Source organism: Epinephelus lanceolatus, chromosome 14 (assembly GCF_041903045.1).
Source record: "Epinephelus lanceolatus isolate andai-2023 chromosome 14, ASM4190304v1, whole genome shotgun sequence".
Taxonomy (NCBI): domain Eukaryota; kingdom Metazoa; phylum Chordata; class Actinopteri; order Perciformes; family Serranidae; genus Epinephelus; species Epinephelus lanceolatus.
This window is the reverse complement of record NC_135747.1, coordinates 2,236,265-2,263,409: the sequence shown is the minus strand read 5'-3', so window position 1 is coordinate 2,263,409 and position 27,145 is coordinate 2,236,265. Positions and strand designations below refer to the sequence as shown.

At 44.7% G+C, this 27,145-nt stretch overlaps 1 protein-coding gene across 1 annotated transcript in view; it reads left to right on the top strand.

The window, feature by feature from the left end:
- The window catches only part of LOC117251233 (interleukin-10 receptor subunit beta-like), a 64,327-nt gene that overhangs the window by 33,454 nt on the left and 3,728 nt on the right, over nt 1–27,145 (top strand). The window contains exons 4-6 of the mRNA XM_033617335.2: nt 14,271–14,425; nt 15,784–15,934; nt 26,834–26,970. Of these exons, the coding sequence (XP_033473226.1) occupies nt 14,271–14,425; nt 15,784–15,934; nt 26,834–26,970 (443 nt within the window). The remainder of the gene's footprint in view (nt 1–14,270; nt 14,426–15,783; nt 15,935–26,833; nt 26,971–27,145) is intronic.

The window sequence follows — 27,145 nt, the reverse complement described above, 5'->3', positions numbered from 1 at the left end:
TTCCTCTGCTCATATGAAGCCAGGATAAATCCCGAAGTATAAATCCCTGAAGAATAAATCACACACACGACTTAAAATGCTGTTTTAGTGGAGGCTTTACTGTCTTCACAATTTATTGTTTCTTATCTGTGAAATACAAGTAAATACAAGCTTCTTTCCACTGAGGGGAATGGTATCAGCTTACAGAAACAGACAGGAGGTCTGCATCACCGGGACGCTGAGTGTGAGGGTGGGTGAGTCCAACTTTCTGTCAACAAAGGGGGTGTTTTGAAAACACCCTCATTTTCACAGGTAACTTAGCCTGTCCCCCTGCCGCAGGAAATAATGGATTAATCCTGGAAAGCTGTTGATGTAGCACTTTTCTCCATATGAAAGTAACACGGCAATTATTCGACTAATGAGAATTTGGTCGGATGAGAGCATAGCGACCAAATAATCGACTAGTCGACCAGGAGACTACAGCCCTAGTAACTGATTGCTTTTGAAGAGTTGAAGAGTTTTCTTCATATAGTTGACCCATTCTTTTATTCTTGGGGGTTTCGTTGACTTCCAATACCAGAGTATTGTTCTAGCAGCTGAAGTGACACCAGCCATAACAACTGAGAAGTCTTGGAGACACTGGAAATATCTTACCTCGACTTATGTGTCCAAGAAATTTTCTCCAAAAGGGCCGAGTGAGTGGACAATCTCGAATACAATGTAGAAAGGTTGTTAAGGTTGAGTTAGTGTTCTGGACTAACTGAGGCAGAGGCAAACACCGATTACATATCTTAAGGTTTTTAAAGAACCAAACAGGCAATAAGGCACAGGTGGAGGTGACAGGACACAGGCTGGCTTGGGAGTGGGGAAAGTCCTCTGAACTGGTAGTGAATCCAGCTGAACACAGGAGAAAATTTCAAGAACACAGAGGCACCCATGGCTGATGCTGGCAGCACGGCACACACTAAAAAAACACGAAAGAGAGGCACTGGTAAGAAGCTATGAAAATACTCAGCAAAAAACTCTTTGGAAAAAACTGGAGGGAAAATTCACAAGGACTGTATACACTACCAAACAGGACAGAATTATCTGGCACAGGAGTGGAGTCATGACCAGGCTTATATTGAGGGTTGATAGTGGAGATTGCCGCCAGGTGTGTCTCGTCTGCCGAATCACAGGGAGAGAGTGAGCGGAAAACCAGGCACGCTTCCTGCCAGACACACACACACGCACACACACACACACACACACACTTTCCAGACAGGCCTGTTCTGTACTTTATTGTTTGCAAGTCTCTGGGCTGACAACCTCCTTGACTTTTTGCTCCCTAACGTCTGGCCTTGCAGACACGTCAATGTCTTGTTCACTGATCCCTGGGCTTGTGTGTTCACAAATCCCTTGTCTTTCTGGTGGGGATCCTCTGCTTGCTGCATCACTGCTGGCACGTCTGGCAGCCACTCTCTGGGATCGCCTCTCTCCCTGTGGGGCGGTGTGACCTGCCCCATCCTGTGGCCGTTCTGGTCCCTGCGGGCGGCTCTATTTGGCAGCAGGCGGTCCATTGTCTGAACTTTTCTCCCTCTTCTTTCAGCTGTTCCCTTTAGGGGTCGCCACAGCGAATCATCTGCCTCCATCTAACCCTATCCTCTGCATCATCTTCTCTCACACCAACTGACTTCATGTCCTCTTTCACTCCATCCATAAATCTCCTCTTTGGTCTTCCTCTAGGCCTCTTGCCTGGCAGTTCCCACCTCAGCATCCTTCTAACGATATATTCACTATCCCTCCTCTGAACATGTCCAAACAATCTCAGTCTGGCCTCTCTGACTTTATCTCCAAAACATTTAACATGAGCTGTCCCTCTGATGCGCTCATTCCTCATCCTATCCATCCTCGTCACTCCCAAAGAGAACCTCAACCTTGACATCTTCATCTCTGCTACCTCCAGCTCTGCCTCCTGTCTTTTCCTCAGTGCCACTGTCTCTAAACCAAACAACATCGCTGGTCTCACCACCATCTTGTACACCTTTCCTTTTAATCTTGCTGGTACTCTTCCATCACACATCACACCTGGCACTTTTCTCCACCCGTTCCAACCTGCTTGCACACGTTTCTTCACCTCTTTTCCACACTCTCTTGCTCTGGGCTGTTGACCTTAAGTACTTAAAATCCTCCACCTTCTTTATTTCTACTCCCTGTAACCTCACCATTCCACTTGGGTCCTTCTCATTCACACACATGTATTCTGTCTTGCTACGACTAACTTTCATTCCTCTCCTTTCCAGGGCATACTTCCACCTCTCTAGATTTTCCTTCACCTGCTCCCTGCTCTCACTACAGATCATGATGTCATCCGCAAACATCATAGTCTATGGAGATTCCTGTCTAACCTCATCTGTCAACTTGTCCATTACCTGAGCAAACAAGAAGGGGCTCAGAGCTGATCCTTGATTTTTTTGGGGGGAGTTTTTCCTTATCCGCTGCGAGGGTCCTAAGGACAGAGAGATGCCGTATGCTGTAAAGCCCTGTGAGGCAAATTGTGATTTGTAATATTGGGCTTTATGAATAAAATTGATTGAATTGATTGATTGATAAACAATAAACTGATAAACAAGATTATAAAAAGTGGGACCAAGACAAAAGACAAAAAAAAAACAAAAAAAAAGACAAAAACAAATATGAAAGAATACATCATGATTTGAAACTAGTGGGTGTGCAGTAAACAATGTGCGTGTGGTCAAGGTAATGGGTGTGTGGGCTTGGTGTGGGGTGGTGGGATGAAGGACATAGGACATCCTGTATATGTATTTAGGTATTCCTCCTCCTTTTTTTCCCAACTTATAGAAAGAGAGTAAAGAAAGAAAAAGTACAAAATAAATAAATAAAGGGAAATGGAGAAGACGATGAGCGGAGATAAGATGAGAGATATCATTTGTGTGTGTGTGTGTGTGTGTGTGTGTGGTGCTGGTGGTGGGGGGGAGGCCCAAAGTACATTATGGCAGTAGCTTGACAAAGGGGAACCAGAGATACCAGATAGGTGGTTTGCCCATCGGTGCCCACCCTATTGTAATCGCGCTGTTTATTATTATTTATTAGGGCCTGAGCACCTAGCGGTGCGAGGACCCTATTGAAATGCAAGGATTTTTGTGTGGGTTCCAAAAAATGGCTCAGTAGCGCCCCCTACAAAACTTTGAGGAAACAGCTCCTGAAGCCAGTTTAACCTACGTGTATGAAACTTGGTAGGCTTATGTAACACTCCAGGACGTACAAAAAAGCCTCTTGGAGGCATGCTGTAAACCCAACAGGAAGTCAGCCATTTTGAATTTACTGTGCAATTTTGATGCATTTCTGGCCATTTCCAGGGGTCATAAATGAACGAACTAGTCCTAGAGATTTCATCCGATCGACTTCAAACCTTGGTCTGTCTCACCCCAAGACCTTGAAGATGAAAAGTTATCAAAAGCTTGAGTTTTCGTCAATGCGTGTGACCGTGGGATGGCGTCAAAGTTAGGGGTCTCGCCACTAAACAGGAAGTAGTTTATAACTCCAGCATACATGGTCCAATCTTGCCCAAACTTCACAGGATTGATGCCAGTCCCGTCCTGAACACATCTACATCTCAATAATTAGAGATAAACATAGCGCCCCCTACTGGCAACAGGAAATGTCATGTTTTAGACTTTAATGTACATCTCCTACAAAATTGACCAGATCCATCTCAAACTTGGTGAAAAAAGTCATAAGACGTTGATGATGCTTTATTGTGGAAACTGTGAGTTTTCATCGAAGGGCGTGGCCATGGCGTGGCGGCAAACTTTGATGTTTCGCCGTGATGATAAACGTTGCTGTAACTTGAGTCCATGTGGGAATATCTTGCAAAAACTTCACACATATGATGACAGTCCAGCCCTGAACACATCTACAGAGGAATTTTGAATCACCGCCGTAGCGCCATCTTTTGGCAACAGAAAGCTACTTTATACATTCTTTGATGTCCCGCTTCTAGCAGGTTAATCAGACCCACCTCAAACTTGCTGGTCTAAGTCCTTAGACCTTGATGATGCTTAAAAGTGAAGCTTTTGAGTTTTCATCAAACGCTGTCACCGTGGCGCCACCTTGTTCACCATCAAACACGATGTTGTTTTGAAGGGACAAGGGATGCTTGAAAAGTCACCAAACATGGCATACACATCACAGGTCGAAAGTCCTGTTGTCTGATGTGATTTTTGTGCTTTGATGCACCAAGATGGCTCAACAGCGCCCCCTAGAATATTTCAATTAAGCAGCCCCCAAAGCTGGTTTGACCTGCATGTATGAAACTTGGTGACAGGAAGTAGGTGACAGGAAGTAGGTCTCAAACATTTATCTTTTGATTTATCTGAAAGTTAAATGCTGTGGTGTATATTTGATGTACAAAAACATGATGTATAATTACTGCGCTCTCCAACTCCCTCTAGTGGAAAGAGGAAGTGATACAAAATGTGAAATATGTCATTCCAGCACTGTATCAGGGATATGCCAAGTCACTCCTGCATGCGATGTCTAACTTTGACAGAAATGAATTGACACGTCAGAAGACGTCCTGCCAGCCCCCCCGAGTTGCGTGAAGGTGCGAGGGCCCGTTCATCGCTGCTTGCAGCTTTAATTATTATTATTACTATTATTCTTACGAACATTAAATCCCCAATTTTGCCCCTTTCCCGAATTCAAAAACTCACCAAAGTTGGCACACGCGTTTGGTCTGGCGAAAAATGTAATATTTTGGCAGTGTTGTATGTGGACGGGGCCAAATGGCGACATAGTGCCCCCTAGAAAATTTTGCGCCTCGAGCCCTGCCTGTGAGTTTCACCTACATGCATGAAAACTGGTGGGCTCATAGAACATGCCAAGACGCACAAAAAATCCTCTTGGACCAATTCCGTAAACCCAACAGGAAGTCGGCCAATTTGATTTGAATTTTTGACATGTTTGAACGAACTCCTCCTAGGGATTTCGTCCGATCGACTTCAAATTAGCTACAGATCATCCTGAGAACATGCTGATCAAAAGTTATTAAAAGCTTTTCTCTATGTCAAGGGGCGTGGCCGCTAGGGCGTGACAAACTTTGGCGACTTTTCGTTTTCTCGCCATCGAATTTTGAACGGACCTCACGCCCACATACTTGATCTCAGCAGCTTCAAACTTGCTGGACATGATGATGGCTCCGCCCTGAACGCCCAGATATGTTAATATCCCACCTTACTCATAGCGCCCCTTGGTGGTAACAGGAAGTAACCAGTTTTTACTATAACATGTACTGATGACACAAACTTGACTGCATCCATGCTGACACCATGCTGATCAAAAGTTATTAAAAGCTTTTCTCTATGTCAAGGGGCATGGCCGCGATGGCGCCACCCTCGCCACCAAATCAGTTGGCTTTTTGATGGCTTTAGCGACCTCATATCCTCACGAAATTGATACACAGGTCAAGAATGGCAAGCTCTTACATCTGATAGGGCCGTCGCCCATGGGGGGGACAAAATGCCTCTATAGTCCCCCTTGAAAATTTCAAAAACCCCTCCTCATAGGGGTTTTCTTGGAGTACGAAGATGAAACGTCACACCACGTCAGGGTTAACTTACTCTGAGTTTGCACATAACTGCTTCAGTGATGCGTGCTGCTGGCCCCCCCGCGCTGGCGCGGGAGAGCGAGGGCCCGGTCACAGCTGCTTGCAGCTTTAATTATTGTTGTTATTGCCGGTTGGCATGGGGGAGACCAGCATCCATTGGCCACGCAGTGCCAGCCGCACCACCAGGCAACCACTATGGATGGCTGTGCCAAGGGATTTAAATATCTGTGATTGCTTTTGAATATCGTCAACTGAGAGAAAAACGTCAAAATGATAATTTTTGGTCAAATGAAAAGAATGAAAAGTCATAATGCAGAGAAAAATGACTCATTTGTTCAAAAGAAAAGACAGTGAGACTGAAGATGAATATTTACTACAGAAAATCAGAATACCAGCACCCAGGGAAGAGGATTTGGAGGAAGCTGAGGGTCAGAGTGAGGCACAATGTCAAGAAAAAGAAGTGGCAGTTGCAGGACCCCCAGAAACAAGCACAGGTGATGATGCTAGGCCTACTGCTTATCCCTCTATATGTACAAAGGAACAATATGAACAGTTCAAAAGCAAAAATGAATGGTTGTATGCTCAAAATGGAAAACTGGGATGCACCCCATGCCATGATGTGAAGAATCTTGGTGTCATGGCATCCAGTGGTGTCAGTATTGCCAGCCAGTGGGCTGAGGGAAAGATAGCCCCATTTGGTAGCTCAAGGGAAGTCCAGCTTTTATCACTGGGCAAAAAAATCCACGAGCACAGAAACTCCACAGCACATAATGAAGCAATTAAGATTCTTCATACAGCAAAGAAAGACATACTTCTAAACATGAATGCCACCAGTCAGGAGTCTGCATTTGAGGCCACTGCCAGGGTATTCAGGACAGCATATTATGTGGCCAAAAACAATAAGCCATTCACAGACTTTGAGAGCCTGATTGAACTGCAGCAAGCTAATTCTGCTGATTTAGGTCATGTTTTGCAGAGCAAAACTGTCTGTGTTGATATAATTGATCACGTGTCATCACAGATGAAGGAGGAACTACTGAGTGAGATAATAGAAAATAGGTGTAAGATCACAGTATTGGCTGACGAGTCAACCAGTGTGGGACACAAGTCAACACTAATTATGTTTTTGAAAGCTAGTGTTGATGGAGATATGGAGCCCATTGCCTTTCCATTGGACCTGATTGAGCTGGATAGCTTGTCTGCTGCTCATGTCAAAGAACAGGTTATGAACTGCTTGTTCAAGAGTGGCTTCACCACTGAATTGCTGCGGGAAGTCTTCATTGGATTTTGCAGTGATGGGGCCAGTACAATGCTTGGAGTGAAGTCAGGTGTTGGTAGGCATTAAAGCATTGCCTTAATCACAGACTGGAGCTTGCTGTAGACGAGGCACTGGAGGCAACAGGGGGGAACAAAAGGCCTTCCTTGACAGCTTTTATTCATTGTATAGCCAGTCACCAAAAAACAGGCAGGAGCTACGTGAATGTGTTCACAACTTACACATCACACTGAGAAGGATTGGAAGAATGTTCAGTGTTTGCTGGGTAGCTTCTTCATGCAGGGCAATCACTGCAGTTTGGCACTCTTATCCAGCACTGGCACAACATTTCTACAGGGCTTCAGAGGATAAGACAAGGGACAGTAGAGAGAGGGCCAAATTCAAAGGTCTGCTATCTAAGCTGTGCTCTGTAAACTTCCTGAAAAGTCTTGCACTGATGGCAGATGTCCTGACTGGACTGAAGAAGTTGTCAGAGGTTCTTCAAAACAGGGAGACAACGCTCCCAAAGGCCCATGAAATCTTGACAATGTATGTCAAACAGAGTTGGGTATAACGCGTTACAAAGTAACAGCAATGGCTGTTGTTTGGTTCTAATAACGGAGATAACGTTAAACCTATCAGTCTGAAAGAAGCCACGGAGCTTGTGGCTCACTACGTGGTCGGAGAAATGCTGCCATTGTCTACGGTGGAGTCTAAATAGGTGGAGTAGGACTCGCTGACAGACATATTTCAGACTCAGGACTTGCATTATGCCTGGTAGGCCTACACGCTACACGCTGGTACTCACCAATTATCCCCGGTCGTCTTTCACGACGTGTGTGATGTCATCGGGTTATTCTTGTCCTATTTTTATTACTTTCACTATTATTTGAGTCACTGTGTCTGTTCATGTGCCAGCCGACATGTTGTTGTAGTCACCTAAAAACGTCAGCAGATGGCAGGAGCTACATTTGAAGCGCCATACGTAAACTGTCCAGCTACTGTATCTTTCACAGGAAGTTCTGACAAATGTTTCAGAATAAAGGCCTATTTAGAAAATGGAGGGATTCTCTCAGCCGAGGTTATAAGGGGCTTTTAATTTGAAACAAGTGTTGAGTTTGAAATGACGGTGCGATATGTTAACTTTATAAAGACAACGGAGCGGTTAAAAAGTAAATATATAAACACACAGAGGGATTAATAAATAACGGACCATCTATAATGTAGTTTGTTTCAAATGAAGCTGGGAGCCTCTGCAGTTGTGGTGAGTAAAAGCCCTGCCACTATTTGTTAATGTTATTACTTTATGTCCGACCGTGAGGATGTACCATTGTTTGCTAGCTTGATGCTAATGACAGTAACGTTAACTCAGCGGACTGACAAAGTGCCTCTGCTGTTTCACACCATCAATTCCCCCTTTTACTCTGTGTGGTAACATCCCTAGAGGAAATATTAAAAATGCTGGGGTGTTGTTGTCATACAGTTGTCTACGGCAGCAGATCGTTCTGTGTTTCTACTGGTCAAAGTGACAGCTGTGATGGGAGAATTGGATCTCAGTGAAGGGCAAGTGGTCCATAACTTTAATTTTAGAGACAAAAAAATGTAGGCTTAGTGCCCTGTGGTCCATTGCCCAATAGGAAATGTAGAATACTCAAAAGTACTTTCAAAGTGCTTGAGTTACATTTCTCAGGGAGTAACGTTGGAAGTACTTTTAAAGTAATTGAGTTACTTTACTCAGGGAGTAACGCAGTAAAGTAACTGGTTATTTTTTTTTTTAAAAAGTAACGCAGTAATGTACTTTGATTACTTTTAAAGTAACCCTTACTCAACACTGATGTCAAACGCATTGAAAGCCTCAGTTCATACTCAGGACAACATGCAGTTGAAGCTACCCAGGCAGAGGAAGTGATGAAATTTAAGGGAGAACAGTTAAGAGTTGGCAAGTCTCCCATCATTGACTCTGCACAATTCATTCAAGCAGTGGCAGAGAGTATGAAAGACAGACTCTTCACAACCACAGCAAACAAAGCACAGGCCAGTGTCACATCCAACAGAAAATAGGCTTACAATAGGCTCATAATGACAGTCCTTAATCCTGTCAAGTGGGACCACGACAATCCTCGATATGGAGAAGATGAGGTGAGGGTTTTGTGTCATGTCCTACATCTGGATGAACAAGAGGCACACCTTGGATTCATAGAATACAAGGCCAGTGGAGGAAGAAGCATTCCCAACAAGATGAGGAAGTTGCTCGTGGCAGTGAGCACACTGTCAGCAAGTAATGCAGACTGTGAGCGGGGGTTCAGTGCCATGAACAATATCATAACTGAGTACAGGAGCAAACTTACAACAAAGAATGCGGCAAACCTCCTCTTCAGCTCAGTTGGACCACCATGCATGCAGTGGAATCCACTGCCTTATGTAAAGACTTGGCTGGGCAAAGGAAGAAGAGCAGCTCACACAACAAGTGGCATGGCTCGCCATCACTCAAAGGAGGATAACTACTTTAGGCCTCTTTGGAAAATCTTTTAAGTGATGTGTTTTGATGAGGGGAACATCCATTTTGAGTTTTTGCTCATAACTATCTGTTCTCTAATTTATTTCTGTGACACTTATATGTCCGAAAGTCCAAAGACAGACATGTTAACTGTTCAGGTGTTAGATTAAGATGTTGAAAAGATTTTTCTTTTGAAAAAATTTGTAATTTTCACATAAGCCTGTCAAAAGAGACACTTTAACTTTCGTGTTTATTGAGTTAATTTTATAGTTTATTGAGTTTATTGTGGATGTTGATAAATGTTTTTTACAACAAAAAATAGGTAAAGAGGCAAAGAGAAAAAGAAAAAAATGACATGCATGGTTTTAAGTGTTCATTAAGGTTTCATACATGCCAGCAACCTAAACATTAAAACAAATATTTTACTATACACGTTGTGAAGTGTTTCTAATTTCTTTCTACTCTATACAGGTATAGTAAAATATTGAAATGTTTTTATTTGTTTGTTTGATTTTTGACTTTGCTTTTTGTTAGTATGTATTTTTACATCTCCACTAACCAATGGATACTTGGTCAAGACCCCTGGGGATCATGTTCCGTTATGACAGACGTCATGGCGTCAGAAGTGCTAGGCTTACTGATGAATGGACAAGTTAGACTAATTCTAGTTGGCCCAAGGTCAAGTTAAATTTGTCAAGACACCATTTTAGGTAACAGTATACATGCCACCATCCTATATAAACTGTGCCTCTTTCTGTTCACAATCATCACATAGCTTCTGTTGTTGAACTGTTGTATAAAAGCAATATCACACTCGAGGTCGTGACGTTATACAGTATAACGTCACTCCCTCTCGTGAGATATTGCTTAAAGATATAGATATATATATATATATATATATATATATATGTATATATATATATATATGTATAAGGGATAATGTATAGTGAGCCGGTGACTGTTGAAAAATAACTCCCGACAGGGGAAGAGGGTGGGAGTGGATGAACCCGGTTAAAGAGTACCCGCCCGAACGGGACGCTGTAATACTAAAGTGAATGCGCCCACAAGGAGGCAGGGATCATTTCATTGGTCAACAGTAAATCTGGCATTCTGTTGGTTGGGGGATTTTGATAGGGTTGTTACACAACAAAATCCAAGCGCAGAGCAGAAATCTGAGAGCAGAAATTCCGCGAGCGCACAGAAACAGTTTGAGCGTGAGGAGAAAAGCCGAAGCTCGAGCAGGAAATCCTGCGGTCCAACGAGCCTCTTTCCTTTCCCTGTTTTGCCCCGTGTAGCCTTGTTGTAAGCTAACTCCTTCCTATCTGAAAGTTTCTGGTTATCTGTCAGTCTCTGGTGTTGGGAATCAACATATATTTACCTCACACGATGGCACCAAATATGTTGGGAATCAACATATATTTACCTCACACGGTGGCACCAAATATGTTGGGAATCAACATATATTTACCTCACACGGTGGCACGAAATTTGTTGGGGTCAACACCTTAGGCTTCACACGGAGGCACCAAATATGTTGGGGTTAAATTAATTAATAATTATTATTAATAATTAATAATTATGTTAAATAATGTGACTTAATTAACATTAAATCACCTCGTGGGGCACCATTCCCGTAAAGGGAAAAATGATAGCCAGTTAAAGATAGCAGTCTCATAAAATAGGCTAAACTATTAATTTGGAGTTTGATTAATAATTAAATTAATAACAACAACCAAAATTAACGGTAATGCCTGAAGGATTTTGGAGTTCTTGACGCAGCAGAGGTTGACTATTCATTCACCCTTGTGCAACATTAAACAGACAGCAGGCATGATTCCAAAGAATTATATTTATTCACAAATTAGCAAAGCAAACCAAAACACACAAATTCTAACTAACTATATACAAGCTTGGTGTGTGTTTGTGTGTGTGTGTGTGAGAGAAAAGAGAAAGACAAAGGCGGGTGTGGTGATCAAGGAGGCGTTTGGCCTACAAAACAAAATGGCTGACAACAGAGAACTACCAAAATGGCCGAATCAAGGCTGGCTTCCGGTTGAGGTATTTGTCTGACCGTGTGGTCAGGACAAAGACAAAGGAAAAGAAGCGGGAACTTGGAGATGCCTGTTTGGATGTAGCTCTGTTGAAAGCCTGTTTGTTAATGAGTCTGTGTCAATGTGACGTGTGCTGCAAACGGTCTGAATTAGTGCAGAGATTGTTTAGTTGCATGCAAGAATCTGTTTGTGAACAGTATTAGCAAACTAAACACTTAGCTTTGGCGAAGCCAACTAATCAGTGACCTAACTGCAATCTATCACAACAATACTCAGTAAACAGCATCAAATCACATACAACAAGTCAAACAGTCTTGCTTAGCCTGTAAAGCTGTGATTAGCTATGCCCAGTTGTTACATTACCGATCCTTGAATGGATGGAGGAAAGAGTCACTCGGTGGTGCTGCTTTGTTAGCTGGCAGAAGAAGGCTGGGAAGATGGCTCCAGCTGCAGTCTTTGTTGGGTCCTTTGTTCCAAAGGTTCTGATCCGAGGAAGCTGGTCGCTCGGGGTCCTTGCAGAGTTAGACGCTGGGTGCTAACTCACTTAGTTCCTTGTTGCTGGAAAGCTGGTTTGCAAACCTTGTGTTTGCCAGAGAGTCTGTGGTCAGTTGCCCTCCCTTTAGTGGTTTGGGCTATGGAGCAGGGGTTCGGGCCTCTGCTGTCCAGGCCCAAACAGGAAGAGGTGTTAGCTGTTCAACAGCTGGGGCAAGAAGAGCACTGCTCCACGGTTGGAGCAGAGAAGAGAAGAGGAAGTTCTGTGGAAGGGAGCAGACCTGGTACAGATGCCTGTGACATCACAGAGTCACATGTCACTGTAAAAGGTCTTGTCCAATCAAGTTTTGGGACTTGAGTCTCACTGAGGTGTGAGGTGAGACCTCCTGTGGAGAGGGGTGCCACTTAGCTCTCTTTGTTTGAAGACAAAGAGCATACAGAGGAAAAAGCCTTGAAATCAGTGATGATTTTACCAAATGATAAATTATCTGTGGTCCTGTGAATCCCAACACTGGCGTACTTATCAATGAATGCATATCTTCTATATGGGAGTATACTCTGGTATCTCTGGGCCGTCTTCTTCAGGGTGCCTCGGTTATGTGGCCTCTCCTATTTGTCTTTCACTTGACTTTCCTGGGGTTGACAGCAATGCACAGCCGTAGATCTCCAGTCACTCTGTTGTGTTGACCTATAGTGGCAACCCCTTCTGGTATTCCAGAAAATAAATTCAGAAGAATTGGTGCTATAATGCTTGGATTATTACCCAGTCGCTCCAGCACTCGTGCTAGTATTTTTGGCTTACAGATCTCACAGCACCTGCTCCTACTGCCTGCTTAAAAATAGTCTCTTGTATTTGAGTAATAAATCTTGTGATTCGCCAATGCTTTAGATTGGTCAGCTGTGTGTACTGCCACTGCTCTACGCCCGTTTCACCTCTATATCTTAAAAAAACACATTTTATCTCCGGACCTCCTCCTCTGTTAAACTATTTTTAAAGCTAAAATTTCATCTTTACTGCTGCTTTCTTTGTCCATCAATCATTAATAATAATAATAATAATAATAACTTTAATTTATATAGCACCTTTCAAGAAACCCAAGGTCACTTTACAGTACATAGTAATGAAACAATTACACCAACAGAACAGTACAATACAACACAAGCAGTACAGAAAAGCAACAAAACTATAACAAACAACAGAAGAAAGCAGAGAAATTGTGTGATGGTACACTGGGCATGAGATGGATTATCGAATTAAAAAGCCATGGTGAACAGATTAGTTTTGAGGGTGGATTTGAAAATGTCCAGTACAGTTACAACTTGCAAATCTGCAGCTTAAACTGAAAAAGATCCAATATTCTTTCCTTGATTATAATTATTTTTCCAAAAATGCATTTCTTTTTAATCTATTTATTTATTTATTTATTATTGTTTTAGTTGTGTAGAAAAGAGAATCTGCACATTTGGATCAATGCAAGTATCTAGTATTATTGTTTTAGTTCAACTAAATTTGAATACACTCATCTAAGCTTTAAGGTTGCTATAGCACACCAAAAATGTGTTACAAGACACGTAGTATATCTCCCTCTGAAGTATAGCATGATATAGAAATAATTATGGCAATATATTTCAACTCTTTTAATTTAGGACATTGGATTTGGTTACCCTCCTCCACTGTCGGTATGGATACACTTTGATTATTTTTCCATATTGATTAATGCGTTTATATAACGATGAGTAGGTCGATGAGTAGAATCCTGGCATAGGTGTTCTTAGCTTCCAGATGAGTCAAGGTATGGTTCCTCCATAGACCGGTTTGCCATATAAGCAAAGTGCAGAGGGTCTAAGCTGACAGGGAGTCGTGCTTTAATGTGCTCCATGACAAGCCGCTCAAAGCACTTCATTGCTACTGGGGTGAGGGCTACAGGATGAAAGTCATTTAGACAGTCAGGGTTGGCTTTTTTGGGCGCAGGGACAATGGTGGCACTCTTTAATGTGTGTGAGTTAACAGGAAAACATTTGTTACAAGGGACGACAAAAAAATGACTAAAGACTGTTAAATATAACTATATCATTTTCTTTCTTCTTACAGGTATTTTTTGGGGCATTTTTAGCCTTTATTTGACAGGACAGACAAGCATAGAGGGGGGAGAGAGAGAGGGAGTGACATGCAGCAAAGGGCCACAGGCTGGAGTCGAACCCGGGCCGCTGCGGCAACAGCCTTGTACATGGGGCGCCTGCTCCACCACTAAGCCACCGACGCCCCAACTATATAATTTTCTAATTAAATCATAAACCTTTTTGTCTTTACTGAGGACATGCCAGAACCTCCATCTACTTTTATCTGAAGGCTTAAGCTTTGTTAACTGTTCTCTGTCCATTCCTCAGCCATCATCGGCCCACCCAGTGTCTCTCTCCTCTCGAATGGGGGTGTTGTGGAAGTCAGCATTAAAGATCCACTGTTCAAGATCTCTGCACTCAGGAATGTTTACAACTTGGCCACCTACAACATCACCTACTGGAAAGATGGACAGAAGGAAAAGGTTGGATGCATTGCTCAAAGTGCTCTTTATATCGGTGTGGATCTCACACATTGTGGTTCATCAACGAAGTATTATTAACCATTAGGTTTGGGGATCTGATTTCTCACTTGACCATTCATGACAAAAAACATCTGTGCTCAGAGTGTCAAGGTGCTTATGAATGGCATAAATAATGCTGTGCCATATGAATAACATACAAACAGTTTGAATTTGCCAAGTTAATATAAACCTAAAAAAGTTCCCAACATTAGCTTATCTGTACCAAATGTCATGGTAATGCATCTAGTATTTGTCAAGATATTGTCCAAATGATGAATAGACAGTCGATGCATTATTTGGCCTTTTTGTAGTCTTTTGTGTATTATTTGTGAAATCTGGACATAAATGTGCTTTTGATATCTGCTCAAAACACTCCTTATGGAACAATAAATTTTACAATGCCGTAACATTACAATGCCATGGTGGCGGCTGTGGCTCAGAGGTAGAGCGGGTCATCCACCAATCAAAAGATCAGCGGTTCAATCCCGGGCTCCTCCAGGCTGCATGTCGAAGTATCCTTGAGCAAGATACTGAACCCCAAATTGCTCCCGATGGCTGTTCCATCGGTGTGTGAGTGTGTTAAAAAAAAACTGAGTAGCAGGTGGCACCTTGTATGGTAGCCTCGGCCACCAGTGTATGAATGTGTGTGTGAATGGGTGTACGTGACTCGTAGTGTAAAAAGCGCTTTGAGTGGTCACTAGATGACTAGAAAGGCGCTATACAAATGCAGGTCCATTTACCATAATATGATACTGTTGTTTCAAATAATATTGATCTTTGCCATGTCCTGTATGTCACTGTGCTGTGATGTATTTTATTTATTTTTATACCTCCATGCCGGCGACAGCCGTGGCCAGAAGCACCATGTTTTCGGGTTGTCCGTCCGTCCCATTCTTGTGAATGCAATATCTCAGGAATGCCCTAAGGGAATAACGTCAAAATTGGCACAAACATTCACTTGGACCGGGACTCAAAGATGAACTGATTAGATTTTGGAGAAATCAAGAACACCATGAGGGATTTAATAACATTGTTTATCCAAAGGTCAAAGGTCAACTTCACTGTGACATTATAATGTCATGACTCAGGAACAGAAGGGGAAACATTTTGTCAAATACTGAATTGGTGACTCCTATCTTGAAACTGTACTGATTGTATAGATTGTCTTCCCAGGGGGAAGATGTTTGCATCCATGTTTTCACAGACATGGACGTAAACTGTAACTGCAACTTGACAATTTTACAGAGGCATGTAACCATAAGGGGGTGATTCTAGTTTTATTTCCATACCTGACCTCTTCTTCTCTGTTCCTGTTACAGGCCAGAAACATTAGCAACGTGCAGCAAAACCGGGTGGTTCTTAGTGACCTGGACCCCTGGACCAAGTACTGCGTCCAAGTCCAAATCAACACAGGGAGCAACCACAACCCCAGCCAGCCCAGCAAAGCTGTTTGTGAGAGCACCACCATTGGTAAGTCTTTGCTGGATTTTTATTTATTCTTTTATTTGTAAAAGCACATCAGGTGGCCGGCCATAAAACTAAAGTTACGAATGTAACTACGGTTCTATAAATCCCGAATGACCGCCAGAGGCGGTGCTTTAAGCACTTAATATTCCCCTTTGCGCATGCGCAGTTCGAGTATGTATACCAACAATGTCACCTGTGACCCCTGGATGACCCGAAAGAGACTATATTTTCCGGTGACATCAGAGGATAATTTCCTACAGAATCTTCTTGCAAGAACACGAGGATTCTGAGTGCTCTGGCGGTCATTCGGGATTCATAGACCGTAGTCAAACTTAACTTTTGTAACTTTTGTTCTATTTCATCTCAGAGGCGGTGCTGTAAGCACTGAATGACTTATACCAGCAAAGTCACAAGGAATCCAGATTACGAACCTCAATGAGTAGAATCAGAGGATTCTGGTGAGAGGACCACGCCCAGTGGATGGGGAGTGGCAACATTCACCCCGTAGAACCTGGAGAAAGTGTCTGGCGATGCCCATGAGGCAGCAGCACAACTGTCCTCCAGGGATACTCCTCTCAGGGCCGCCCAAGATGTGGAGACACTCCTGGTAGAGTGGCACCTCACACCGGATGACATCCACAATCTAGTGTGACAGATGCTGGATTGTGGATGATCCATCTGAGTTCCATTTCAGACATGAGTCACTGACAGAGCATGCAGCTCACTGACATGCTTCGCCGAGGGAATGGCAAGGAGGAATGCGGCCTTATATGACACCCACTTCAGCTCTGCCTGTGCCAAGGGTTCAAAGGGAGGCCTGCATAGTGCATCCAGCACCAGGGGAAGATCTCATGCTGGGGGTCTCCTGGCTCTTGGAGGAAGCACCCTCAGAGCCCCCTTCAAGAAGATGGACACCAGACTGTGGCTCCCCACTGTGCCGTTGTCGACTCTAGCATGTCGACACGATATGGCCGCCACATACACCTTCAGAGTAGAAGGAAAGCGGCCATTGTCTAGGAGGAACTGCAAGAATTCAAGAATTGTAGGCACAGAGCAATGCATTGGGTCTTCACTCCGACCCATACACCAGTTGGAAAATAGCTTCCATCTGTTGTACTGCAAACGAGTGGATGGCGCTCTGGCATTCATTATGGTATGCCTGACGGGGTCCACACAGCTGCTCAGCAGCTGTTCAGGCCCTCCAGCAGCCACACACAGTTGCCAGATCCAACCCCCTAGCTGGGACAGGAGATCTCTCCTGTTGGGGAGGCGCCACGGCACGCCACGACAGAGTCGGTGCAGCAGAGGAAACCATGTCCTCCCTGGCCAGAAGGGGGCTGAATAACTCTCTGAAGTACTGGCTGAATCAGAGGAAGTGGTGGGAAGGCATAGAGAAGACCCTCTGGCCAATGATGAGCCAGAGCATCCTGGCCTAGAGGGCTGGTCGTCTCTGCCAAGGAGAACCACAGAGGGCAGTGGGTTGACGCCTCTGAGGCGAAGAGGTCCACCTCTGCTCTGCCAAAGAGGCTCCAGATGGTGTGCACCACCTCCAGGGGGAGGCACCACTCCCCTGATGGAGGCCTTTGACGGGAGAGGAAGTCTGCAAGGTGGTTCTGCTCTCCCGGTAGATATATTGCCCGTAGACTGATCAAGCGGGGGGCTGCCCAGGTCAGGAGATCCTGTGACACCTGCAGCAGCTGTGCAGACCTTGCCCCACCCTGATGGTTGATATGATATACAGTTGAGGTGTTGTCTGACCGTATGAGGACATGCTTGCCTCTCAGGTACAGCAGGAAGTGCTTGAGAGCTAGGTGCACTGCTCGCAACTCCAGCACATTGATGTGTTCTGTGCGGTCGTCCACAGACCGCGTCCGTGAGCCGCCCTGCTCTGCCACACTGCACCCATCCTGAGGTGCAGGCATCTGTAGTGACAGTCTCCCTGCGAGATGGAATGGAGCCCATAGGGACACCCCTTGTCATGTAGGCCCTGTCCCTCCACGGGGCCAGGGTGAGGAGACACTGCTGCAACACCCTGAGCTTCCTGTGCTGCCTGGCATCCAAGTGGAAGCTGTTCAACCACCTCTGCAGAGGGCGCAGCGATAGCAAGCCCAGCGGAACAACAGCTGAAACGGATGTTAGTTTGCCCAAAAGATGAAGAAATGTGACCAAGGGCAACAGATGTCCCCTTTGGAATAGGGGAAGAAGGTGCAGGATGTCGGCCACACGGTGGGGGGACAGACAAGCTGTCAAAGTTACAGTGTGCAATTCAACACCAATGAAAATTGTGGTCTGAGATGGTTCCAGACAACTCCTCTCCATATTTACTTTGAGTCCTAGGTGAGCCACGTTGGACAGGAGACGCTCTGTATCTTGGCACAGTCCGGGATGGGGCACAGATCAGCCAATCGTCTAAGTATGGAAGAACCTTCATGCCTGCAGAGGCGCAAGGGCCACTGCCACATATCTTGTGAACATCCTTGGGGAGAGGAGGAGCCCGAATGGTAGCATGCTGAACTGCCAGTGGCGGCCTCGATAGGCAAAACGCAGAAAATGCCGGTGTTGATGGGCAATGGGAACATGCAAATAAGCGTCCTTCATGTCTATGGACGTAAACCATTCTCCCTGGGCAACAGTTCCCAGAACATTTACCGTGGTCAACATGTGGAATGGCATGACCTTCATAAACCTGTTCAGTGCCCTCAAATCTGAGACTAGAAGAAATCCGCCAGTCTTTTTTGACACGAGGAAGAATGTTGAGTAGAACCCTCGGGGTGTGACGGGGATCTACAGCCTTGATGGCGCCAGGGCTTTTGCCGGGTCGCTGATGATGGTCATTCTGACCTGGCTGGATGTAGGGGGCTGGCGTCGGAATTGAAGCTTGTACCCGTGGGCTGAGGTGGCAACCACCCACGGGTCTGAAGCGTGAGTAACCCAGTAATTGAGCTGCTGATGGGAGAAATACCCGACAGCCTGTCCCGAGGCCTAGGCCTGTTGGGGGAGGCATACATCGAAGACCTGCAAGCTGCTGCCTGGTCTGTCCAGCCTGGATGGTTCGCTCCAGGTTCCTGCGCCGCTCGACCACATATCTCTCCTGGCTCCACAGGGAGACTATGGAGAGTTCTCCTAGACACTTCCGTCAAATTCGATTGTGAAAGCCAGACTTGGTGACGAGTTTAAATTATACGTGAGGGATGTGATGGTAGGCTCGATAGCCAGCATGCGATCCAGGCCCCCTCTTGCTGCATCGTGCATAGCTGCCAGGGTTCGACCATCAGCAGAGAGAGGGAAGCAAGCTCTAGTGTCTCTCCAACAGGCCTGCAATTCCTTCAGGTAGGCCTCAGAGTGGGGAACAGCAAAGGCGGTGGAGGCTGGCCTGCGTCTGGGGCCATCTATCTAGGGCCATGCGCATGATCACGCATGATGCATGATCACGCATGGAGCTGTCTTCCCTCTCAGCCAGTGAACTCTGCGCTGAGGAGTGGGAGCCTGGCTCTGAGGCCTGGGAGACCCCATCCCCTGTATCTTCCCCATAATGACGGAAGTGAGCAGCCGAAGCTGCCAGGGAGAGCGCATCATCCTCTGGAACCAGTTCTGGCATTGGAGGAGTGAGCACCTCATCCTCCTCCGAAGGGACAGCAGGCTTGCGGGCCCTTAGAATGGACCTTATCTGAACTAACTCAGCAGACAGCTGATCCACCTTTGATGAAAGTCTGCCGTAGCCAGTCTTTGTCTTTTTTCTGGAGGACGCAGTTGCAGTGGCCTCAGCCCGATGCTTAGAGGGTCGATGTTGGGGTGGAAACAATTGGCCTGATGGTGGGAGGTCACCTTCACCCTCTGGGTGTTCCAGCTCTGCCAGTCTGGCAGCCCTCACTGCCCGGGGTATGTAGCTGCAATTCATACAAGGATTTTCAGAGAGTGCCTCCTTCAGGTGCAAGGCACGTAGGGCAGAGACCATAGCCATCATCTGGCTGCAGAAGAGCCCCACAGGAAGTGCAGTAATGGGAGTTATCCATCATGGTGGCACTGGAGGAACACTACCACACCGGCTAATGCGCACCTGTCCAAGCTGCAGATAACCTGAGCGCGAACGCTGCGGTTAGCTGGAGTATAGAAACTGTATGCTGGAGGGAGGGAGCGCATACGCTGCCTATACCAGCAGAGGCAAAATCCCAAGAGAGTGTAGAGAAAAACACTGCAGATAACCTGAGCATGAACGCTGCAGTTAGCTGGTAATCTGGAGTACAGATACCGTATGCTGGAGGGAGGAGGCGTGTACGCTGCCTATACTAGCAGAGGCTTAATAAACAACACAACCACAGAAAATCGACTGCTGTAAATCGTGTATATACAGATATGGATATACAGCGCCCTCCAAAAGTATTGGAACAGTAAGTCCAATTCGTTTACTTTTGTTGTAGACTGAAAACATTTGGGTTTGACATGAAAAGATGAATATGAGACGAGATCAACATTTCAGCTTTTATTTCCAGGTATTTACATCTGGATCTGATACACAACTTAGAAGATAGAATTATTTGTAATGGAACACAAAATTTTTAGGTGAGCAAAAGTATTGGAACATATAAACTTAAAATAGATTAAAGTGAATGAGACTTAATATTTAGTTGCAAATCCTTTGCTTTCAATAACTGCATCAAGCCTGTGACCCATTGACATCACCAAACTTTTGCATTCTTCTTTTGTGATGCTTTTCCAGGCTTTCACCGCAGTCTCTTTCAGTTGTTGTTTGTTTTGGGGGGTTACTCCCTTCAGTCTCCTCTTCAGCAGGTAAAATGCATGCTCTATTGGGTTTAAGTCTGGAGACTGACTTGGCCAGTCTAAAATCTTCCACTTCTTGCCCCTGATGAACTCCTTTGTTGTTTTGGCAGTGTGTTTTGGGTTGTTATCTTGCTGCATGATGAAGGATCTCCCAATCAGTTTGGTTGCATCTTTCTTTAAATTAGCAGACAAAATGTTTCTGTAGACTTCTGAGTTCATTTTGCTGCTGCCATCATGTGTTACATCATCAATGAAGATGAAAGAGCCCGTCCCAGAAGAAGCCATGCAAGCCCAAGCCATGACATTACCTCCACTGTGTTTCACAGATGAGCTTGTATGTTTGGGATCATGAGCAGATCCTTTCTTTCTCCAAACTTTCGCCTTTCCATCACTTTGGAAAAAGTTAATCTTCAGTCCATAAAACTTTTTCCCAGAATTTTTGAGGCTCATCTCTGTACCTTTTGGCAAATTCCAGCCTGGCCTTCCTATTCTTCTTGCTAATGAGTGGTTTGCATCATCTGGTGTAGCCTCTGTACTTTTGTTCATGAAGTCTTCTGCGAACAGTAGATTGTGATACCTTCACTCCTGCCCTCTGGAGGTTGTTGCTGATCTCACTAACAGTTGTTTTAGGGTCTTTCTTTACAGCTCTCAATATGTTTCTGTCATCAACTGCTGATGTCTTCCTTGGTCTACCTGTTCGACGTCTGTTGCTTAGTACACCAGTGGTTTCTTTCTTCTTCAGGACATTCCAAATGGTTGTACTGGCTATGGGCAATGTTTGTGCAATGGCTCTGATTGATTGTCCATCTTCTCTCAGATTCACAATTGCTTCTTTTTCACCCATAGACAGCTCTCTGGTTTTCATGTTGGTTCCACCTCTAAATGCAGTCTGCACAGACAAAACCTATCGTACCCAATCTGAAACTGAGCTCAGACATCCAGTGCTATTTATTGTTTGAATAATCAATGTAATTGGGAGACACCTGGGCAACAAAACACACCTGTCAGTCACATGTTCCAATACTTTTGCTCTCATGAAAAATGGGTGGGTTCAAACAAAAGGTGCTATCTTCTAAGTTGTGTATCAGATCCAGATGTAAATACCTGGAAATGAAAGCTGAAATGTTGATCTCTTGTCCCATATTCATCTTTTGATGTCAAACCCAAATATTTTCAGTCTACAACAAAAATAAAGGAATTGGCCTCACTGTTCCAATACTTTTGGAGGGCACTGTAGCTATATAGATATATAGATATATTCACCATTTGCTGGGAACAAGGAGCGCTAACTCTAGCTTTCACCAGCAAAGGCTTGTCAAAAGGCAAAAGCACTACTTGCAAAAAACAATACAGTTAACTGGAGCATAGACACTAGTGTTAACCAAAAAACAAAACAATGCTTCCCTCCAACAGCGTCAGCTTATCCACTAAAAAGAAAAAACAGATAACTAATCATAGCCCTGATGCTGTAGGTAACAAAATGAGACCATTCTTTCTTTCTTTCGTGTATCATCAGATGGCCAACTCCACGTCGTGCAACCACACCCTCGTCTCCGGTCCCAAGTCGAAGAGGTCAGATTCTGAGGGTGGGCTGTATAGGGGGCAGCCGGTGATTATGTGCTCGGCATTCTGTTCAGACTTGCCACACTCGCATGCCGCACTGTCCAAAAGGCCCCACTTCTTCAGAGATGACTTGAAGCGGCCGACCCCAGTGCGTAGACGGTTCAGCGAGGTCCATGGATGGCGAGGTAGGTCCTCTCCTTTTACACCGCCACCTGGGTCCTGGATGTATCAGTGGAAGCAGGAGGGCCCAGCTGTCTCCCAAGTCTGTTTCCAGGATGCTGCCAGCCAGGCGTCTATGGACAAGTCCTCAGGAATAGACTGTAGCAGCTTAGAACCTTATATCCATCTCCACTTTCACCGCCACCTGAGAGGATTTGATCTGCACATCATGGTAGCATGCAGGAGACATGAGAGCCTGCAAGTAGAGATTTAGTCCGTAAAAGTGCCTGACATGTTCTGTTTAAGTTGAGAAGAACACGATTAATAAAGTTTCATAAAGGTCACTATAAGCTACTAAAAGTATCATACTGAAGGTGACTTTTTTTTACAGCAAAACTCGAGGCTTCAAAGCATCAGTCCACAAATCAATGGCTTATGTCACAGTAATGACATCTATTATTTTATAGTCTATGAATGTGTCACATTTGATAGATGAGACTGTTACAGCCACACAACACCAAAGCTATCAGTGATGACACGTAATGATGAAGTCCACTATAGTGTAAAGTAGCCCGTGTCTTTTGTATAGGGAAAAGTGAATGAGTGAGAGTGTGACTTTGGAAACAGCCTCCAAACTCTTTAAAGGAGAACCTGTTCTACAGAACGTGATGCACTTCAAAAGTCAAGTCAGTTTTGGGGCCCAGAAACATCAAACCAACTTCAGAGAACTACGGACGATGAAGGTCCATCACCTAACATCACCATGCCAAAAAGTTGCACATGAGCACACCACAAAGACTACAGCAGATGGCCAACTGGCATGTACAGTCTGCGCCTGTATGAGAAGAAATAACTATCTATACCAATAGATTGTGGTAGCCTGTATTTGTCATTCAAAAAGGGTAACTGTCTCGATGTTAGTTAGCCAGTTAGCACAATGCAATGTTGAAAGAGCAGAGCATATTTCTAACACAAATCATCAGGAATCGTTTCTGCTGAAGAGCTCAACGACTATTGAAAAATAATCTGACTTTATGGAACAAGTTTGTTTTGGTCTCGCTCCCTCTGGACATTAGGGGTGGGGGAAAAAATCGATTTTTAGATGCATCGAGATTCTGTCTTGAGCGATGTGAGCATCGATGTGGGAAACTCATAATCGATTTTAATTTTATTTTTATATTTATTTTTCAAATTGCCGTAACTCCTCGACCATTCACGCTATCGACGTAATTTGGATTACGGATTCTGAAAGCTGAGAAGCGGAGCTTTCCAGTGATATACATTACAGTAGAGATGTCATTACCTGTGGAGGAGGGGAGGGAAGTGAGCACAGCAGGAGGAGAGTGACAGCTGATGAGAGTGCAAGATGGAGTGATTTAGTGGTGTTTTAGCAGAGTTTTGGTTAGTTTTAGTGGCGTTTGGGTGGCGTTTTCTTTGTAAGTAATATTTAGTGTTGTAAATAATAGTATTTGTGGTTTTTTCAGAGCTTCTGAGTTTTTTTATGCCATGTTTTTGAGTGTTTTTGCCGTGTTTTCGTCGTGTTTTCACCATAGTTAGTAGTTTTGCCATCGTTCATCTTTTTTGCAATAGTCCGTGTTTTTATAGTTCATAGATAGTTATAGTCAGTTATAGTTTTGTAAATACTGGAGGAGAAATGTCGAGGAGGCCGACAAGGGACAGGAGAGTCCCGTTGAGATTTGTGGATGAGGAGGATGGACCGGATGAGACTGGTGGAGTGTAGTCATCTCAACCACAGTAAGTAATAGCGTTTGTATGCACTGGATATGTATTCCCAGTTTTATTACAATAATTTTTTTCAATATCTAGTGTAAATTTTCTTATTGGCTCGTTTTAGAATCCAGAATCGTTTTATAATCGAAATCGTTGCCCTCAGAATCGGAACTGAATCGAATTGTGAGGTGCCTAGAGATTCCCACCCCTACTGGACATCAGTTGTTTGATGCCTTTCGCTACTTGTGCGCTGAGCTGAACTGCTAATCAGAGTGACTTCTCTCACTGATGGGCTCCACAGTCACCAGTGCCAATTCAGCATGCTGTATCAGTGGAAAAAAAGCCGACTTCTGCTGACTAGGGCCAACGGTGCAGGACACACCACAGCGATGAAGACCACAAATGCTATCTGATGGCCCAACGTTGACCAACTGCCGACTGTCAGCTTAGTGTGTAAGGGTCTTAAGACACAAAAATGAAAAGCATAATAGGTCCTCTTTAAAGTAAAGGTAAAGTTCCACTGATTGTCACACACCTGAGTGTGTGAAATTTGTTCTCCGCATTTGACCCATCCCCTGAGGGAGTGGTGAGCAGCAGCGGTGCCACGCTCGGGAATCATGTGGTGATCTAACCCCCCAATTCCAACCCCTGATGCTGAGTGCCAAGCAGGGAGGCAATGGGTCCCATTTTTATAGTCTTTGGTATGACCCGGCCGGGGATCTAACCCACGACCTCCCAGTCTCAGGGCGGACACTCTACCACAAGGCCACTGAGCTGGTTTAAAAGTGGAACTTGCTGGAAAATGTATTTTTATTGTTTAATATCAGAGCCATATACTGAATAGCAGCAATTTAATAAAGTCCTACATCTGTGAGGCTTCTAATTTTTTTGTTATTGTTTACTGTTTTCAATTTCATTTGATGGCACCTTCAGAGGCCACAGTTAGTGCTGATGCTGAAGTGGACTGCAAAAGTTACAAACGACCTTTTACTCGCCTCTGATTCCGGCTCCCTCACCATTCTCCTCCTCTTCGACCTCAGTGCTGCCTTCGACACCATCAATCACTCCATCCTCCTCAGCTGTCTGAAATCCATTGGCATCATTGACTCCGCCCTCTCCTGGTTCACCTCCTACCTGTCTGAAAGATTCCACTACATCTCCATCAACAACCACAAATCCCACACCACCCCTGTCTCACACGGAATCCCTCAAGGCTCAGTGCTTGGCCCGATCCTCTTCATTCTCTACATGCTCCCACTAGGTCACATCATCTGCCGCCATGGTCTTCACTTTCACTGTTATGCCGATGATACCCAGCTTTACATCACCACCAAAGCCATTACTCCTGCCATTCTCTCTACCCTCACCGACTGTCTCACCGACATCAAAACCTGGATGAACCACAACTTCCTAAAACTCAACAGCAATAAAATGGAAATTATCATCTTTGGCCCAAAATCCATCCTCCCCACCTCCCAGGACTTCTCACTCTGCATCGATGGTCACTCTGTCACTCCCTCCCCCCTGGTCAAAAACCTCGGCATCATCATGGACCCCACACTCTCCTTCAAATCACACATCAACCACGTCACCAAAACATCTTTCTTCCACCTCCGAACATTGCACACCTTTGCCCCCTCAGCCACCGAAACACTCATCCACGCCTTCATCACCTCCAGACTCGACTATTGCAATAGCATCCTGTATGGCCTCCTCACCACTGTTCATCAAAAACTGCAATATGTTCAAAACTCGGCTGCCCGATTGCTCACTCACTCCCCCTCCAGAGAACACATCACTCCCATCCTCCGTCAACTTCACTGGCTTCCCATAAAACAACGCATCAACTTCAAGATCCTCCTCACCACCTACAAAGCCCTAAACAACCTTGCACCCTCATACCTGACCGATCTCCTCCATCGCCATTCCCCCACTTGCCGCCTCCGCTCCGCCGATGCCAACCTTCTCACCCCCACCACCAAGACCAAGTACCGCACCCTGGGGGACAGAGCATTCACCATCGCCGCCCCTACTCTCTGGAACTCCCTGCCCCTGGCCATCCGGAACTCTGATACACTCCCCTGATTCAAGAGTCAGCTTAAATCCCATCTCTTCAGGATCACCTACAGCATCTGAAAATCCTCCCTCGTCATCCTCCACCCGCTCTTTCTCTCAATATGTTGTCCCTTTGTTATAGTGTTGTTTACCTGCCTTTTGTTTGAGTGTCCTTTGTTTGAGTGTTTTGTTTGAGTGCCTGTTTCTGTGCGTATTCTTTTGTAAAGCGTCTTTGAGTACCTAGAAAAGCGCTATATAAAACCGATTCATTATTATTATTATTATTATTATTATTATTATTATTGTTGTTAATAAAGTCAGTGGTGTTTCTAATAATTTGTCCAAACCCTCTCTGTCATTAGAGGTGAATGTAAAACACTTTGCAGGAGGTGTTGAATTTCATCAATAGTTGAAAAAAAAGGCTAAGTATGCAAAGCATCTTCAATTTTGATATTCTCTGTAAGTGGGTGTGGACAAAACCGTCACTAGTTGGCATGTGTGTTGACTTTCACAGTGACTGATTCCAATCAAAATGCTCCAGGGCTTGACAACAAATACATTAAAATTAGAAACGTACTTATTACTCATGCTGTTCTTGGTCTCATTGTTTTGCAGATGAAGAGGCTCCGTGGGTGGTAGCTGTTGGGATGTTTGTCGCTATGGTAGCGGGGGTGGCTCTGGTGGTGGTTGCAGTGGTGTATCGGAAAAAATGTCTTCATCCAAAATATGTGCTGCCTCAGCACTTTGAAGAGGTTTGTATGTTTATATGTCTGCATGGATTTGTGTGTACAGGGTTGTCTGTAATGTTTAATTCATCATCATACCCTGTCAGGTCTTGGTGTGTGTGGCAAGCAACAAAATGAGATCTACTTGCATGTCCATAAAACTGAAATAAGGATTTCCATTGTATGCATGTGTGCAGCAAGA